Source organism: Sardina pilchardus, chromosome 16, assembly GCF_963854185.1.
Source record: "Sardina pilchardus chromosome 16, fSarPil1.1, whole genome shotgun sequence".
Lineage (NCBI taxonomy): Eukaryota > Metazoa > Chordata > Actinopteri > Clupeiformes > Clupeidae > Sardina > Sardina pilchardus.
Window position 1 is genome coordinate 5,633,682 of NC_085009.1, and position 18,162 is coordinate 5,651,843.

Sequence of the window (18,162 nt, forward strand, 5' to 3'; positions counted from 1 at the left end):
TGCGTGCGTTAGAAGAAGAATAATAAGAAGAAGAAGAAGCCTAGGAAGAACAGTACAGTGCATTTTCATGCACTGTAAAAATAATAAGAAGACTAGGAAGAACAGTACAGTGCATTTTCATGCACTGTAATAAGTCGCATGCTAGGACAGTACACTATTGGTAAGGTTAATGCGGCACAAATGTTAGCCAAATAAGCCATACGAATGTGCCACAGTGTAACATGACAGTGGCATCTACAAGATATCTTTCAGCAACAACTAAAGCCAACACTAGACTATGAATGATGGTTTGAGACCGGTTCTGCTGCACGCTACAGCCACCAATGGCAACAGTGGGAATTGTACCAAGCAACGAGAAGGCTCTCACTCGGTCGGTCGGGCGTTTAGAAGGGCAGCCGGATCATAGACAGGGCAGAGTGGGGCGTGGGAGCCGGGGCAGACAGGTGGCAGATGTAACCAGCACAGTCGGGCCGCCGACAATCCCAAAGTGTGGCAAGAGCAGGGAGAGTCGGCGAGGGCAGGGGGGAAAAAAACCGACGCGCGGCAAAAATTGATATGTATCCACAGAAGGAAGGCTGCCAACTCAGTACGCTTGGAGTGGGAGAAGGAATGCGAGGGAGAGTTCTGTGCCGGGGCAGAGCGAAGGAGGGGCTCGAGGGCCCCGTGCTACCTGTCAATTAATGATGATGACATTCAGTAGTGCCCCAGCAGGCTAAACGGTAATGTAGAACACTGTGTAGTCTAAATACACTTGTATATGAGATGATCAGATTATAAATGGTTTGGGACTCAAGGTCTGCCAGAGGCATGACAATAAGCTTGCAAGTTCGTGGGAAACGACTCAAAAATATCAAATGTATTAGGTTTTTTTTTTATTTGGGTAATTAATTCCTGGCATTGTCCATGTAATGTAAAGTGGTGCTGACATGATACTTAGGCCTACTGCTCTATAAGGCATAACAAAATGGTTTAAATCAACCATCAGTTAACAATAAATAATGATAATACAAATAATCTATAATTGTAACATATGACACGTATGTGATCAAGGCATGGGACAGTTATGGGTAACCAATAAATATTTCACCGAATGAAAACTTACACAAACAAAAAATCAGAAGAACGGTAAAAACTGTGTAAGGAATTCAAAACAAGTAGTTCTAGACATCAATGACTAAATGCTACACCCATTGCCCACCTTTTGGTTTCCATGGTGACACCAGGTGTTGCATAAGGGATAAGTGTTCTTTGCCAGCCAAACCAGTGACAAGTCACATACCTGCGGTACTGCAACTGGTTCACATCAAGTGAAATATGCAGAGGGAATACTGACAAACAGCTCTTCTCAATCGTGTAGCCTACCCATATTAGCACATGTAGCAATCAATGGCCCTGTACAGGAGGTGAACCCAAAGAATAGACTGACATCCTGACAAATACTGGTTGCTGGATAAAAAAAAAAAAAAAGCTAGCCTACCAACTGTGTGGAAAGAGTAAGGTGTTCAGGTATGTCAATGCAATAGAAAGTACTTCTTGGTGTACTGATTATTAAAATGATATATTGGTTACTAGAAAAGAGCAAAGTTAAATACCATATCTGGGGGTACTACCATTCTGAGTCATAAGTCCAGCACCAGTTACTGTCTGTCTGAGCAAGGCATTTCTTTTTTCTAACCATGCAACAAAAACAATCCACAAAGCCGTGTACAGTATACATACAATCATCTAGAAACATTTCATTAGAGCTTACTATAGCATGTATGTAGGTTAAAGAGAGACATTTTTGGCCGGAAATACAATATTAACCAACAAAATAAAATTCTTGGGGAAGACCAAGCTGTGTGACAGAGTAACTGAATTTCTGGCAAAATGGAGCAGGGTCTAGTACAGCCCTTTGGATTAGAGGAAAACATCCATCATGGAAATAAAATCTATCATGTTTCTTCCCTTCCTCAATTTGGTAACCCAGGGAACACAACAGCCGTGCTTTTTGATGATTATCAGCAATGACAAAGCAGTGGTTACTAACATTTAAAGAACACGTTGCACTTGATGTGCAAAAAGTATGTGCTGTATATTGCTATGCCACACGAAATTGGTCAAAAGAAAACAAGCTTTGCTTTGCTAAATGCAAGGAGTTTGCAAACTTTCTTGCGATTGGCGATGCATGCGTTTGAGCTAGATGTGAAGCATTGGCAGATGGATGGGGGGTCTTCAGATGAGAATGCAAGCTGGGGGAGGGTGGGGGATGGGCATGGGTCTGGGGGGGTCAAGTTTGGGGTAAGGCATACAGCAGGGTAAAATGATCCACGCGTGGCCACGGTGTGAGTGAGACAGCACCGGGAACGGGCGCAGGTGGCGTGACACATGGTGTGCCCGTGTGTAACGAGGGTACTATGACAGGCAATTAAATGGCTCGCCCCTCTACGACCAGCCTTGGACCACACCGGGAGTTTTTTTTGTTTGTCGTTTTTGCGGCGTCCTCCTTCCACGTCATCTCTCTCTCTCCCTTTGCGCTCCGTCGTTTGGTGCGGCGCTGGCGTGAGGGGATGAAAAGGAAGGCAGGCGGCGTTGGCGTGGGATTGGCTCAGAGGACTCAGCCTCTTCCCTTTTCCTGCCTCTCCCCCCTCCTCCTCCTCCTCCTCATCTTCTCTCGGGAGGGGTTAGATAACCGTGGCAAAGACGAAGATCTGGATCAGGGGCATGACCTTCAGCGTAGAGAGGTCAGCGAGGACGGCCTGCGAGAGACACAAACCAGCGTCAGGGGGGCGGCGGTGTGGGGGTGGGGAGGGGGTTTGAGTTTGGGGGCGCGTGGGAGGGGAATGTTAGGGGAGAGATTGAAGGATGTCAGTCACATTCTGCAAACGTGTTACTGGCAGACAACAAAATGGCGCCGTGCGGTCAGTGAGAAAACCCAAGCGTAGTGTTCATAAAGCGGATGGACAGAGACTGTGCTTTTACTTTCTTCGCCTTCGAGCCCAATGGAGCAGGTGCCTCGGCAGTGTCACAGACAGGTGACGGAGACAGTAGTTGGAGGAAATGTTGGAGGTTGTCTTGTTCCTCCGCTCCACCTCTAACCCCACCACCACTAACCCCCTCCTCCCCTGGTGAGTGCTGGCCTTTTGGGATTGGGGGATTAAATTTAGGGGGGCCTATCGTGTTTACAGAAAGGCTCTAATATTTCAGCCCTCTGGGCTCGGCGGCTATAAATACAAGCCCCCCAGTCCGCCTGTTATGATACCTTCTCCAGTGTACCAGGTGGTACATGAGCAAGCAAATACTGCCAGCCAGCATCTCTGGGCTCGCCTCGACCGAGGACCCTCGTGCGTCACGACGGATTAGACGCCCCCCCCCCACCACCACCACCCCACACTGGCCCAAGGAAAGGGGTGGAGGCTCATATTAACGTTTACTACAGCTGCCAATCTGAAAGTCGGCCATGGCAGGAGCTGAACTTGTCTTCGGGGGTTTTGGTTGGCGCAGACTATGGATCCATTGCATGCATGCGTTAACCCATAGAGGGCATAGCGTTTCGTTTATTTGGGAGTTTAGTCGTGTTTTTTTGGAACGGGTGCTGTGAACCAGTGTGTTTAATAAACCACCTGGCATTTGAACTTGGGTTTTTATTGACACATGTACGACAAAGTTATGTCATGTAGTTAAGGTCACCTGGTGCGAATATGTGACTGGAGGAGCTCAATATTGCATTAACCTTTTGATGCTACCCTTTGAACCTCGGGGTCAGAATACATGATGAATGCTTAATGAATACACATACAGAAGTGCTGAAAAGGCAAAGAATAGCTTCTTATAATAGTGCCCCTATTAAATTATTGCCGATAGAGGTTTTTTCTTTCTTTTTTTCTGTTGGGGGTCAGTTTTAGAACTGGCCAGGCAGCGTTTTCAAGACGTGCCGGTGGGAGACTGGGTTACTGGTGCTGGCCAAAGCCCAAACTCTATTTATGTCTCCCCCCGCCCGGCCTTCCACCTCCAGTATGCATACATACTCACACTTGCGCTCACACACACACACACACACACACACACACACACACACACACTCACACTCACTCATTTACCTCAGCGGAGGCCAGTGATGTCACTTCCATCAGATTCTCGGCTCGGAAGGCAAACACGGCAGCCGCCAGAACTGCAAACCAGAGCAGACCTTTAGCAATTAGCCCATTTCACAAGACAACAACAACAACAACAACAAACAAACTGACAAAACAACGTTTTTGTGAAGTTTGTCAAGGTTTCGGTTGAAGGTGTAAAGGGAGTTGTAGAAAGTCACTCGTCTGCAGTACAGTCAACAGGAACTATAGGAACAGGGAGATGCTTTACCGTGCTAGATATCATTAACCTCACTTCCACAAAGCCAGAAATTCGGATGTCTTCAAGCTAGCTGTGTTGAAAGGGCAGTTTGTCATTAACTATAATTTGCCGTCCTGAAAATGACACACTAACTAAATATCTAGAATTGAAGTCTCCCTCATTAACATCTAATGATACAACGACACTATTGTTAAAACATAGCTTCCCTTGAGGGGAAATAGATGTAGTAGCAGAGATCTCTGGCCTTTTAGTATAGATTGTGCTATAGCCCAACTTTCACCACCAAGAAATCATTAGAGAGTTTGAGGATTCTTTCTCTATAATAAGAGCTACAATTCTTTAATGGAACCCATACGCACTATGGAAATCTATCTGAAAGTAACTCAGTGTTTGGGCATTTAGTGTACAAAGTGGCACTGTTGTACTATAGATAAATAAATAGACTCAAAATCATTGTTTTGCCTCAGGGACAAGAATGGAAATGCATAGTGTATTTCTGCATGAATTTAGACATAGACAAAATAACTATAAACTGATTTTAATTTACCTACATGCCATTTGAGTCCTATAAACATTACCAAAACATGCCATCACACCTTATTTTATCTTATTATATCTTCATGTGCATTTGTTACATAGACCTCAAATATTGCCATTACAGTAATTTCCCGCATATAAGCCGCATTGTGTATAAGCCGCCGGACAGTGTTTTATGTAAGTTAAAAGAAACAAAATCATATTAAGACCATATTAACTGACCCCCTGTATTAACCTCATAGCTGAAGAAATTTAGCAAAATCAATGTATAAGCCGCGGCTTATAGTCGGGAAATTACAGTAATACCTCATCGTTCTTGCAGACAAAAAAATGATTGGTGCCATGTGGATGCAAAATCTTGAGTGATCTTGAATTTCCCCTTGGGGATCAATATGTTAGGTAGACAAACTTTGAGCAAAATAAGAGATGGTGTAGCAACTGTTTTCCTGGATTTTGTCTGAATTGACACGGAATGACTCCCATGTGACCCAGAGTTCCATTCCCAAAACGGACTCACCTGCCACAATCTCCAGTGAGTCAAAGCCAAGGATACGGTCCCACAGCAACAGGAGCTGGTCAGTAGAAAGGTATCCCGAGAATGCACGCACCATCCACTTGAAGGCTATGGACAGGCTACACCATACGCACAGATAAACACACACACACACACACACACACACACACACACATTCCTTCAACCTTCAAGCCATCTTCATTTCAAGCATGTATACTGCTCCACAGCAATTAGTGAATTCTGGCTGTGTTTGCAGCTTTTCCACACTAGATGGTGCTATGTTGTAAGGAAATCTGATGGATTGTTCGTTTCGGAGTAGAGTGTTTTAGAGAACATCTTTTGTGTGGGAATTTGATAACTTTGACACTTTTAAGTGGGTGAACTGTGTGTGTGTGTGCGTGTGTGTGTGTGTGTGTGTTATAGCTGTACTCACGGCTGGGCACCGATTTCTCTGAGGTGGTAGAAGAGCTGGGGCAAGTGAGTCTGCAGCAACCTCTCAAACTGGAGACAAAGGGACACAATACCCTACAAACATAACACAACACACACATACACACACACACACACACACACACACACACACACTTTTACATTTATAATACACAGTAGACAAGGCACATTAACAAATGCACAATGTATTTCATTATGTCTCTCTTTATACACACACACACACACACACACACACACACACACACACACACTTTTATATTTATGATACACAGTAGACAAGACACATTAACAAATGCACAATGTATTTCATTATGTCTCTCTTTATACACACACACACACACACACACACACACACACACACACACACACACACACACACACAGTACTCTGTACTCACTGAGGGGTGGGAGGAGATGGAATGCAGTCTGAAGAAGTAGCGCACGTACATCTCCCTGAACACACCGTACAGCCTGGATGGCTCATTGTACAGAAAACACAGAGGGGCCACTGAAGGACACACACACACACACACACACACACACACACACACACACACATAAACATAAACATATCGTGAGACTTGGCAGTAGGTCAATGCTATCTTTCTCCAATGATCTACTAAACCGAGGACAGGCTTGCAGTTGAACAGAACAGATCAGACTTACTCACCATACATGGAGAAGCCATGAAAAGGGACAACACCTGGAACAATCAGGATTTCACACATTAGGATCTCTAAAACATCAATCCAAGAGCACTATTCAACACAGTGCGACTGATTTGGATGTAACATGGCACGTGATGTGTGTGGCAAATTGATTGTGAGTCTAACAGTAATGTGCATGTGTGCCCTGTATAAAATAGGGATGATTTGACTGTTTGTATCCATCGTGGTGGTACAATGTAAGGCAAACAGATTTAGCCTCTGCATGGATGGAACAGGTGACGTACTGTATGCACCAAGCATCTCTTACCATTTGGAGGATAAATAACAGCATATCCATCCTCTTCCGTCTTGCCTGAAGGACAAAGGGTAATACAATATCTCTTAACATATCATGGACTCCACAGCAGGACACACACACGCGCACGCACACACGCACGCACACAATCACACACATACAGTATATACACACACACACACCGAATGCATTCAAATATACAAGGAGAAAGTATCAAGGCGTTAGCTGGGCTAATAAAGAAGTTAAGTACATATTTGCATAATCCCTATTCATTAGTGACCTTGAGAAAACCATAGGGCCTCTTGACATACACACCCACGCGCGAAAACACACACATAACACAAGTACCTGTAGGTAGTAATTACACGTCACTGGCCTGACTGACTTGCCTTGTATGTAGGACTTGGGTGGAGTGGCACTGTTGTAATTGAAGTGCTCAAGCACTGTTGTGTCACGTGAAAAGCACAGCAAGACCTGAGAGGGCACACAACACACACAACACACACACACACACACAAAATCAGAGAGAGAGAGATAAAATACACAATCATACAAAGTACAAATGCAGACAGGAGCACACATACATAAAGATATACAACACACACACACAAACACACACACACACACACACGGGTGCAATTTTCCCCAGCAACTGGCCTCTATTTCCGAGTGCTTTGGCAGCTGACATCTGAAGCGACCACTCGTTGAGTAACCTACGCAGAGCCATTATGCTCCGGTGGCATATTTTACAACAGATTTTCTGCCCCCAACACACTCGCTCAAGCAAATCCCTCGACATCCTCAAGGCTTCACAGCAGGCACTGCCAGCTTTCATCTCACCCACACAAACACACGCTCGACACATGACAGACTCGGTGCCAACGGACGGGGGCCACGGGATGCGGGGGGGCTGGTCGCTCGTCTGCTTGTTTCTGAGACGATAAGAAACGGCTGCACTTTAGGGCGCTGAATTCCCCAATCATGTCTCGAGAGCATGCAGGCCTCATCAGAGACAACTTTAGCCTAATGGATGCTGGGTCACAGTGATGAATAGGGAAATGGGACCTAAATACAACATTGGCATGACTGGACACAAGCACTTATGTGTCTGTGAGTGAAATGGTGTGTGTGTGTCTGTGAGTAAAATTGTGAGTGAAATTGTGTGTGTGTGTGTGTGTGTGTCTGTGTCCACGTCACCAGATGTAGATGGAGAGAGTGCAATTGCCTCTGCTCTCAAGTGAGTTATGATTACAACCCGCAAAAACGTTATCTACATGCTTTATAGAGACCTTTATTAAGACTCCAGCAGGCTTGATTAATAGTCGGAGACACACTCAGGTCATTTCATCGGTTTAGTATAGTGTGTACGCCATCTGTGTGAGTTCTGTGAAGAAGTAAATGTGTGTGTGTTTGTGTGTGTGTGTGTGTGTGTGTGTGTGTGTGTGTGTGTGTGTGTGTGACTTCTAAGCCACCTTTGATGTGACATAACAAGAGGCCCTGGAGAGTGAAGGTCTCTTGCCCCTCAGGCTAAACCTGTTATCTTCAATCTCCAAACACCAAGAGAGCACAAAAACAAATAGCAGACACATAAGTGCAAACACACACACACACACACACACACACACACACACACACACACACACACACACACACACACACAAGCATTACTGTATGAACAAGTGCCTTGAGATTATGCTAATGAGTAGCAAGACAAAAATATACTCACTAAAACATTTTCTTTGGAACAATGGGACCAATGAGTAAACTCTGTTTGATCACTGCTGAAATATGTGCCATCAGGGTATTTATAGGCCATACCAGAGCGAGATATGGCTGCCCGCATTTCTTTATCAGGCTGAAACATTTGGCTGGAGTTTGTAGGAGCAATTCTACACAAGTAGTTTAGTCTAGCTGGTGAGTTTCTGTACACACAAACTGTATCCAGGCAGACTCCTGTGTTGCCTTTGTATACAGGCCACCTAATCGGAGGCGAGGAACAGAGTAAGTATTCCAGCGTTGTGTTTAGATTGAGCAGGTCCAGAAGATACAGTACTGTTCAATATCTGTGAAGTGTTTGTGTATTTGTGCGGTGAGGGGTATCTGTGTGTGATGTGTGTGTGTGTGTGTGTGTGTGTGTGTGTGTGTGTGTGTGTGTGTGTCCAATGTCAAAACGTTCAGAGTGACAACCTTACCTGATAGAGGAAATCCTCAAACACAAAGTAGTAGTCATCATTACTTGCCGTCAGCTTCACATCCTGTGGAGAGAGAGAGAGAGATCAATAAGTTATTTATCCTCTATTCTTCACACACACACACACACACACACACACACACACACACACACACACACACACACACACACACACACACACACACACACACACACACACACACACACACACACACACACACACACACATTACTGTAAGTGATTTTCAATTACATTCGGTTAATTACAGATGCTATAATGTCAAATCATGTCCACAGAGACTGATATTGCACACATCACATAGATGCACAGCTTAATCCTGCTTACATTTTATAGATGCGCAGATTGACTTTATTTACATTTTACCACTGTTCCGTTGACATTTTAAAATGGTGTTTTGTTTTAATTACCATCCTGAAACACATAAACTTGCTATTTCCAAATGCCATCTGCGTAGGACACCTACAGTAGACACATGGACACTCACACAATTGTCAGCATAGTAAAATAAAGATAGCAGCAAAGGTGTCTACGACATTTGTCCACCTTAATTAAAATCCAGTCCAAGTTCCTCTGTGCTGCTCCGAGTTGTTACTCTTGGTATATCTACACGGTCCCTTCTCTCGTCTGATGCACCAGATGTAGTGCTGCAGAGGCGCGGTGGATCTACTCTTTTGTGTCTACATTGTTTGCAGATGTTTTCCGATTCACTGTCCACATTAAAGAGGAACTGTGCAGGTTTGGCGATTTCTTTGCTGTTTTCTCGTTTCACACTTAGAGGTTTCTCTGCAGAGCTTCTCCTACAGTTTTAATGTGTACATTTTACAACACTCTTCAATCTGTCAGTCTGCCTTTTCATGAGCATGATCGCGACACTGCGGGACTATCTGTCAGTGTACCGGCCCGGTGGAACAAACTTGCAAGCGTGACAGCCATCTTTCAACACGGAATAAGTCAAATAACCATTCCAGTGACTCTGAAGCTGACCAATTAAGGCAAATTAAGCTAGAAAAATGTGCATAGTCACCTTTAAAACGCAAAGCTAGAGTTTTCAAATGAATACAGGGGCCAACCACGTTTTCAAATCATTAAGTGTCAGGAACCCAAAAACACATAGTGTAGATGAGAAGCAAAAATGTAACAAAAGCTTCGGGTCCAGACGAAAACGGAAATCATGTGAATGTAGACTTATCAAATATTGGATTCAAACGAAAACGGAATTGTGTGGTTGTAGCTTTAACGAGGCTACATTCATTGTGTGGACGTAACCTTAATGAATACCCCCCACCCTCCCATTCAAAACTACTTTGACGAAGAAATAAGGGGGTCATGTCGGGGGCCATGCAGTACACATCCACATTTGTATCATGCCCTGGCCTTCATCACCAAACAGATTTATCACTCCATAAACATCCTCTGATCAAAGCTCGCTCTGGGCGCCCACTTCTCTGCGCTCGGCTTCCCGACTGGGCTGGGGCTCCCCCCTGTGTCTGATCGAGTTTTACATTGTGTTTCTCCCATCCTGATCTAATTTATGAGTGCATTTGTTATAAGCTTCATAAATCTTTTACGGAAAATTACCGGCAGCTTCCCCCCCCCCCCCCCCCCCCCCCTCTCCTGACCCAAGAAATGATGAGGGCTGAATCATTCTGCTTTGCTTAAAAAAAAAAGAAGCAAATTAAGTGATCTAATATTTACCAAGCCGTCCAGCAATCCATTATTATTTAATATTTTGGACTTCCCACATGATCCAACCGGGTAAATGTAATATGGAAACCAACACGGATGTGGTTTGGCACAGCTAATATGAAGTGGAGCCAAAGGGAGATAAATATAATGGGCTCTGAATTGTAAAGAGACCGTGAGAGATGGGAAGAGAATATAAATACTAAGAGATTGAGAGAGATTGAGAGAGAGACAGAGAGAGAGAGAGAGAGAGAGAAAGAAAGAAATAAAGAAAGAAAGAAAGAAAGAAAGAAAGAGCATTAAAAGGTATCCAATGCCGTTTTGGGGGTTTTCTGATTGTGCTCCCCATGCAGTTGTGGAGTATTTTTATTTTGCACGGCTGTCGGAAATACCACTCATGGCTAGCATCCTGGACTCCAGTAAATGTGGATTTGTTTGCAAACTGGTAAAGATCATTTCTGAAGAGCCAGGTTGAGGGAGAGCAAGTTGCATGGCTGGTTCTCTGTAGAGGGATAGGCTACGACTGCAGAGGGTGTGCAATTTTCCCTATTCCCTAGTTATCATAATTTTACGCTTTGAAGGGGTTACATTAATGTAAAAAAGTGCATATGATGTCTTCAAAAAACTGAGATAGGGGTTAAGAAAACTGTCTAGATGTAAGTTGGAATATGTGTCCACTCCACACACCCACCTTATAGATGAGGTTGTCCACCAGCAGGTCATGCTGAATGACCCCGGCCTTCAGCTGCTCGTAGTGCATGATGTCCTGTTGAGAGATGCACAGATGGAGATCACACACTAGTAGAGGATCCATCCTCCTCATAGTCAGCACAGTATACAGCAACCTGGATCATACAACCCCAATTCCCAAAGAGTCCAACCGCAGGACCGTTCTCCACTCTACCTCAGTCCAGTTGAAATGAGCTCAGGCCTCAGATACTGTAAGGCGGCAGCATGTCTGTCTCATGACTAAATACAAATTCATCTTTGCATGGTAGCGTTTACACTAGCATTTGTGAATGGAGCATCAAACTGTTCTCATAGACAATGGTTATTGGTTCTATTAATGGTTAATAGAAACATGCAGGTCTGGTTTTAATGTAGTGTTATCTGAGATCCTAAAGATCATTCAATACTGTATGTCAGCACTGTCCCTTGTTTTCAAAGATCTCTCTGGATTCTCTGAATATGTAATGATATTATGTACTGTAGATGTTGAAATCACAATTCCAGGTTAGAGGAGAATTCCGGCAATTTTTCACATAGATCTCTGTTTCTCGAGGACCGAGTGCTGTCAGTATGAAAAACAAAACAGTGCTACCTACTGTAGCTTGAGATACTGCAGCTGACAGCTAGAGCAGCCAGGCATCTACAGTGCTGAAGCACAACTATCAAGAAACAAAGATCTAGGCTTTTTATATCCAAACATGGTATTGTCTTCTTATATCATTGTCTTAATCATGACACAACTGTTGCAGCCTTTTGTCGCCCCTGTCCCAACGAGACGGGTTGCTGGCATCAAATTGAAACTGTCAAATTCAACATTAAGTTGTCTGTCCTTTTGCAGCTAAATATGGGTTTACGAGATTTGCAGATTATCACATTCTGTTTTTATTTGCATTTTTACGTCCTGACTTTTTCGGAACTGGGGTTTAGCACCACCACCACCACCACCACCACCATCATCATCATCATCATCATCATCATCATCATCATCATCTATACTCACACAGCCATCATTCTCTTAAGCATTACATAACACGCCACCTCAAGCCCGCCATCACAAGCATCTTGTTGACATGGCCAGTGTCCTCATCCTTCACTATGTACACTCGCTGTGCTCATTATGGATCCCCAACAGGACTACTGAAGGTGCCATTACTTATCATTATCAACATGATCTCACGCCATACATAATAAGCTAACATCATTAGCATCATCAGGGTAACAAAACAAAACAATCAGACCATCAGCTAGCCTTTTGCTTGACGACAAAAAAATGGGTATATTTAACCTCTCCCTGTCTTCCAAGGCAGGAAATCTCATTACTTAAATAAAGAAGCTAGAATTACACCGCTATACTGTCTCCATCCAAAAAATTAGGAAAGTATTCTGGTTGGACCAGATATGTCAAATGTTTCTCATTTAGAAAAGACTCACTATCCTTGCACTTGTCTGCAGAAATACATCACACTCAAATCGAGGACAGACCTTAACACTAGTAGAAAACCTTCTATCCATCATTCCAAATTACCAGAGGAAAGAGAGACAACACAAAAGGAGAGAAAAAGACAAAGAGAGACAGAGATCTGGTCTATGACTAGAGGAGACTAGGGGAAACACTATCGCTTTTCATGTCTCTGCAAAGACATGGTCTGACAGCATTTTGACCAATTTGGGTCAGCATTTCATGTGTTTGTCGGTTTTAGAGTATGTGTTTTGTACAACATTCTGAGAAAGTGTGTGTGTGTGTGTGTGTGTGTATTTTGGGCTGTGTGTGTCGAAGCATGCACACATATGTGCCTGTGTTTAGCAACCAGGAATAGGTGGAAAAGTTGACTAAATGTCACCAGTGAACAGCACAGTCTGAGTGTGTCTGGTGGAGTAACTGTCTGAGGTTGACTACATACGTAGCCTACTACCCAAAGAAGTAATGCTGTAGTCAGGGTTAAAGAACGCAGGCCAAAGACTCTCGTCGGGAAGTGGCAAAGAGACAGAAAGGGGTTCATGTCAGGTTACAGAAACTGGGTTTATTAGCGGGTAATGGCCTTGGTCATGTCACCTGCATATCCGTCGTCCTGTTTGAGATGGCCTTCGGGGAGTGGGGCGGAGGGGACAGGGGAAGGAGACACAGAGGAAGACTAATGAAGACATATTAGTCACCTTTCACAGGGTCCAATCTGATCTGTGCTCCATGTTTATTGGAGCGACAGCAGAGAATAGACAGATTCTCGTGGGTACGGGTCAGCACTTGAGTTTGGACACATGGTTGCTCCAGAAAGGATGTTACCCCTCAAGAGGCTTGGACTGGTGGTGTTTTTTTTTTTTTTTAAATAAACCAATTGGGATCTGAGAAACTCTGCCAGGATCATTAAAAAACTTGGAGGGCCACAAAGCTAGGAAGAGATTCCTACAGCCGACAATAAACTGACAAGTAAATCATGTCAACCACACCTATAAAAATGTTTGGTAGTATTTCCAAATGAAGCTCAGGAAAGGCTTGACCTGAATATTGTATGTTGCTACGTTAATGTATACTGTGCTACACTTGAGAGTCTGATCTACACATAACTCTGTCAAAGCTGCATTATGTCAAAGAGCAGCATGTGACCGCTTTCACACTGGCGGGGTTTGATGCACAGTTCCGCTTATATCTGATTTTAGCCGTCTATTTACATCTACCCTTTTTGCCTTTATTAATATAGGACAGTGAAGAGGTAGACAGGAAACAAGTGGGAGAGAGAGATGGGGTGGGATTGGGATATGACTGCACTTTAAAAGTGACCCGTATTGGGTATGTGTGTTTACCGGTCTACTCATTTGTTTAAATGGCTGTTGACACCAAGAACGATAGCTATAACGATTAACAACAAAAGCAGCATTGTTCTAGCTAAGATGACAACGTCCAGACATTACGGCATGACCAACGAAATAGTTTGGTATCAACGATTTCAAGAATGATATAAAATCTAGTTCAAAAGTTCAATCAATAACGAGCAAGTTGATCATGATAACACATATCAGAAAAATATCAGAATCCAAAATCATGATGCACATCAGAACTGTGCTATATGAGTAAAACAAATGTAGCCTAAGTGTAGCCTACATGCTTGTGAGTGAGTGAGTGAGTGAGTGAGTGTGAGTGTGTGTGTGTGTGTGTGTGTGCTCTGCAAATCACACTAAGTGACTCAATTTCTGTGTGTGTGTGTGTCTGGAAAGGTGGCCCATTCTTTTCACAAACCTGCCTGGCGCTTCTCGCAACATTTAAACCGTCTGGTTTTAGTTGGCGACACTAAAGGCCTATGCAATCACTGACTGCCCTTAAAGGGATATTCCGCCATTTTTGGAAATACGCTCATTTTCCACCTTTCCTCGAGCAAAACAATTGATATTTACCTTGTTCCCGTTCATCCAGCCATTCTGTGAGTCTGACGATACAACTTTTAGCTTCAGCCTAGCATAGATCATTGAATCGGATTAGACCATTAGCTTCGCGCCTGCTAGCTTCATGTTTAAAAGTGACTAAGATTTCTGGTAATTTTCCCATTTAAGACGTGTCTCCTCTCAAGTTAGAAAGTGCAATAAGACCAACTGAAAATGAAACCTGGCGTTTTTCTAGGCTGATTTGACATGGAACTACACTCTCATCTGGCGTAATAATCAAGGCAACTTGCAAACGTACCATAGGCGTAGTGATATCTTACGCAGCATCTGAAAATAGTCCCCATAGACAGCAAGCAGTAGTAGTGCCAGTAGCTGCAATTTGCCTTGATTATTACGCCAGATGAGAGTGTAGTTCCTTGTCAAATCAGCCTAGAAAAATGGCAGGTTTCATTTTCAGTTGGTCTTATTGCACTTTCTAACTTGAGAGGACACACGTTTTAAATGGGAAAATTACCAGAAATCTTAGTCACTTTTAAACATGAAGCTAGCAGGCGAGAAGCTAATGGTCTAATCCGATTCAATGATCTATGCTAGGCTGAAGCTAAAAGTTGTATCGTCAGACTCACAGAATGGCTGGATGAACGGGAACAAGGTAAATATCGATTGTTTTGCTCGAGGGAAGGTGGAAAATGAGCGTATTTCCAAAAATGGCGGAATATCCCTTTAAATGGGCTTTCATCACCAAAATGCTCGTTTCTTGCTGTGTCCTTCACCCTATCAGCACTTCATCTCAGTGAGTCCTTGGCACTTCATCCTGTGTGGACGTGGACTGCCAGGCCCGTTTTTCACCATTGGTGTCAGTAGTGGGATAGTGGTGCCCTCTGGGACACTGAGGAAGGCCAGGAAAACGGGTCCAGACACGGCAAGCCATGTCATACACATGCAATCGCCACTTGATTTCATCCATGTGCCATCATCATTCACACAACTTTCCGTTCCTCACTCAACATCTTCCAAGCATCTTAGCGAACATGGTTTCTGCTCCATAAGTCATTCCATACCATTAATCCCTACATTTTGTATGTAAACACAAACAAACACAGACAGATAACAGTCCCACACAATGTCTTCTTGTTCCCCAAATTACAAAAGGCATGTAGTATTATAGGGAATAGGTTAGCTTAATCATGTAAACCCTTTGCATTGCCACCTGCTACAATTAAGCCCCCTTCTTTGCTAGTGTCTTCTGCAGGTAAACAAAAACCCTCATATTATTTTTTTTCTTAAATCATGTTGTTTTACATAGCCCTTATGGCATCACGACGGGATCATTAACCTAGCATAGGCACCAAGACAACTAACACCAGCAGCCTACATGTCTGCGTCTGACATTGCATTAGCTTCAGTCACACGATCGATGAAGCGAGCTGCTCGGCGGCAGCGTAGAGAGAAAAAAAACTGTAGGCCTGCCTGTTTGTGTGCCTCCCTTGCTGATTTCCCACAAACGATCTTTCAAAGTTTTCACTAACTCTGATATCGCACAGAGATATTACTACGATACTGACAGGCAGCTTAGCTTGCTAGCCTATTTCTCACGACTTCTGAGAGTTCACTGTCGCGTCCTTAGACGTCAAGATCTTCAAATTTGGTGCTCTAACCACTTGTTTTGATAACAAGCTATGTTATTGCAGTGTAGTGCATGAAGCACAATTAATAATTACTACAGTAATTCGCCATTTTTAAAAAGTTATTTACATTATCGGAGTCAGAGCCATATAGATACATGTATGATTATGGCTCTGATCAGAGTGTTCCGTTTCCAAGCTGCGCACGCAGCTCCATTGTTTATTACGTGTAAATCGGTCTATACTACGGTTATATAATTATGTTTATATTACATACTATATAATAATTAAATGTGCATGATGGCAAATGTCTGCAGTGTGGCTGGGCAATTCTCTTCCTGTATTGGCATTAACCAATTTGGATAATTGGTCGGCTTTACTGAACCCAGGTTTTTTCTTCCTTAAGAGGAGAGTGGAGAGAGGAGAGAGGGTTTTGGAGGAGTCTCGGGGAGCATTTTGATGCGGCAGTTTGCTGTGTATTTTACTACTGAATAACCAGTTGTTTGAATTATGTTTTGTTTTGTCTTAAGTCTTTCTGCTTGTTATTTGTCAGTAGGTAGTGGGGAGCCTGCATACCTTGGTTAAATATACGTGCAGCTATTACACAACAATAATTTGTGTATACAAAATAACAAAGAAATTAAAAGCACAACATAAAGTGTTGCCAAAGATCCTTCATTACTATCCGCTTTAACCCTCTCTGGCGTTGCCCTTTTCATTTTCTTGTGGCTTTGTTTGTTATTTGTCAACACTATTTTCGCACTGTAAATAAATCTGCACTCTTCACCAAAATCCCATCACCACTCCACCTCAGTCCTTGGCACTTCATCCTGTGTGGACATGGACTGCAAGGCCTATTTTCCACAGTGTGTATTCATGTTAACATGGCATCTGCCTATGTACTGAATGCGATTACGCGCGTGCGCGTGTGCGTGTGCGTGCGTGTGCGTGCGTGTGTGTGTGTGTGTGTGTGTGTGTGTATATCTGTTAGCAGTGACATTTCAGCATGTGTGTGCCCCTGGGGATTGTGCTGCTGATCTGTCTGTATAAATTCTCTTACAACAATGTGCACTAGCTGTCCAGACAGCACCAGACACCCACCTCTCCACCCACCCAGTGCAGGGTGGAGGGGGTAGTGGTGTGGTGTTGTGTTGTGGTGGAGGCCTGTAGGGTGGAGGGGGTAGTGCTGTTGTGTTGGTGGAGGGTAGGGGGTGGAGGGTAGGGGGGTGGGGGTGGGGGCAGGCCAGGTATTCCAGCGGCGTCTGCTCTTGACACTCACCGTACTTCTTTTGTTACATAACCACGATGCCAAAGACAAAAGATTTAAATTCTTGTTAAACAAGCACTGGTGTGTGTGTGTGTGTGTGTGTGTGTGTGTGTGTGTTCGAGGGACATGGCCCCGAAAGAGAGGGGATCGCCCATGTAGGTTAAAATAGGGGCCTTCAGCTCAGTGTTTGTCTTTCTGTCGTGGGGGTGCACAGCAATGCTCTCCAGGCCTCCACTGCCACTGCCCAACATGTGTGTGTGTGTGTGTGTGTGTGTGTGTGTGTGTGTGTGTGTGTGTGGTGACTGTTTATGCATGTGTTTGTGAGTCTGTGGGGGAGTGTGTTTGGGTATGAGAGAAAAAGTGTTTTTCCATGTGAATATAGTGATCAGTGTCTCTGTGTGCATGTGTGTGCGTGTGTGTGAATCATCATACCATGGTTGGCACTATTTTAGTTGGCGACACTAACAGGTCTG

At 43.8% G+C, this 18,162-nt stretch overlaps 1 protein-coding gene across 2 annotated transcripts in view; it reads right to left on the reverse strand.

The window, feature by feature from the left end:
* Positions 1-881: 881 nt before the first annotated feature.
* The window catches only part of tbc1d19 (TBC1 domain family, member 19), a 34,002-nt gene continuing 16,721 nt past the window's right edge, over positions 882-18,162 (reverse strand). Inside the window, exons 12-21 of one of the 2 annotated variants that reach the window (XM_062516215.1) lie at positions 11,385-11,459; positions 8,991-9,053; positions 7,188-7,272; positions 6,811-6,855; positions 6,506-6,538; positions 6,234-6,343; positions 5,820-5,911; positions 5,390-5,505; positions 4,080-4,150; positions 882-2,738 (exon numbers count right to left, since the gene is read on the reverse strand). In XM_062516215.1, the coding sequence (XP_062372199.1) occupies positions 2,664-2,738; positions 4,080-4,150; positions 5,390-5,505; positions 5,820-5,911; positions 6,234-6,343; positions 6,506-6,538; positions 6,811-6,855; positions 7,188-7,272; positions 8,991-9,053; positions 11,385-11,459 (765 nt within the window). In that variant the 3' untranslated portion in view covers positions 882-2,663. Of the gene's footprint in view, positions 2,739-4,079; positions 4,151-5,389; positions 5,506-5,819; positions 5,912-6,233; positions 6,344-6,505; positions 6,572-6,810; positions 6,856-7,187; positions 7,273-8,990; positions 9,054-11,384; positions 11,460-18,162 lie in introns of both variants that reach the window. The other variant, XM_062516214.1, reaches the window with a different exon arrangement.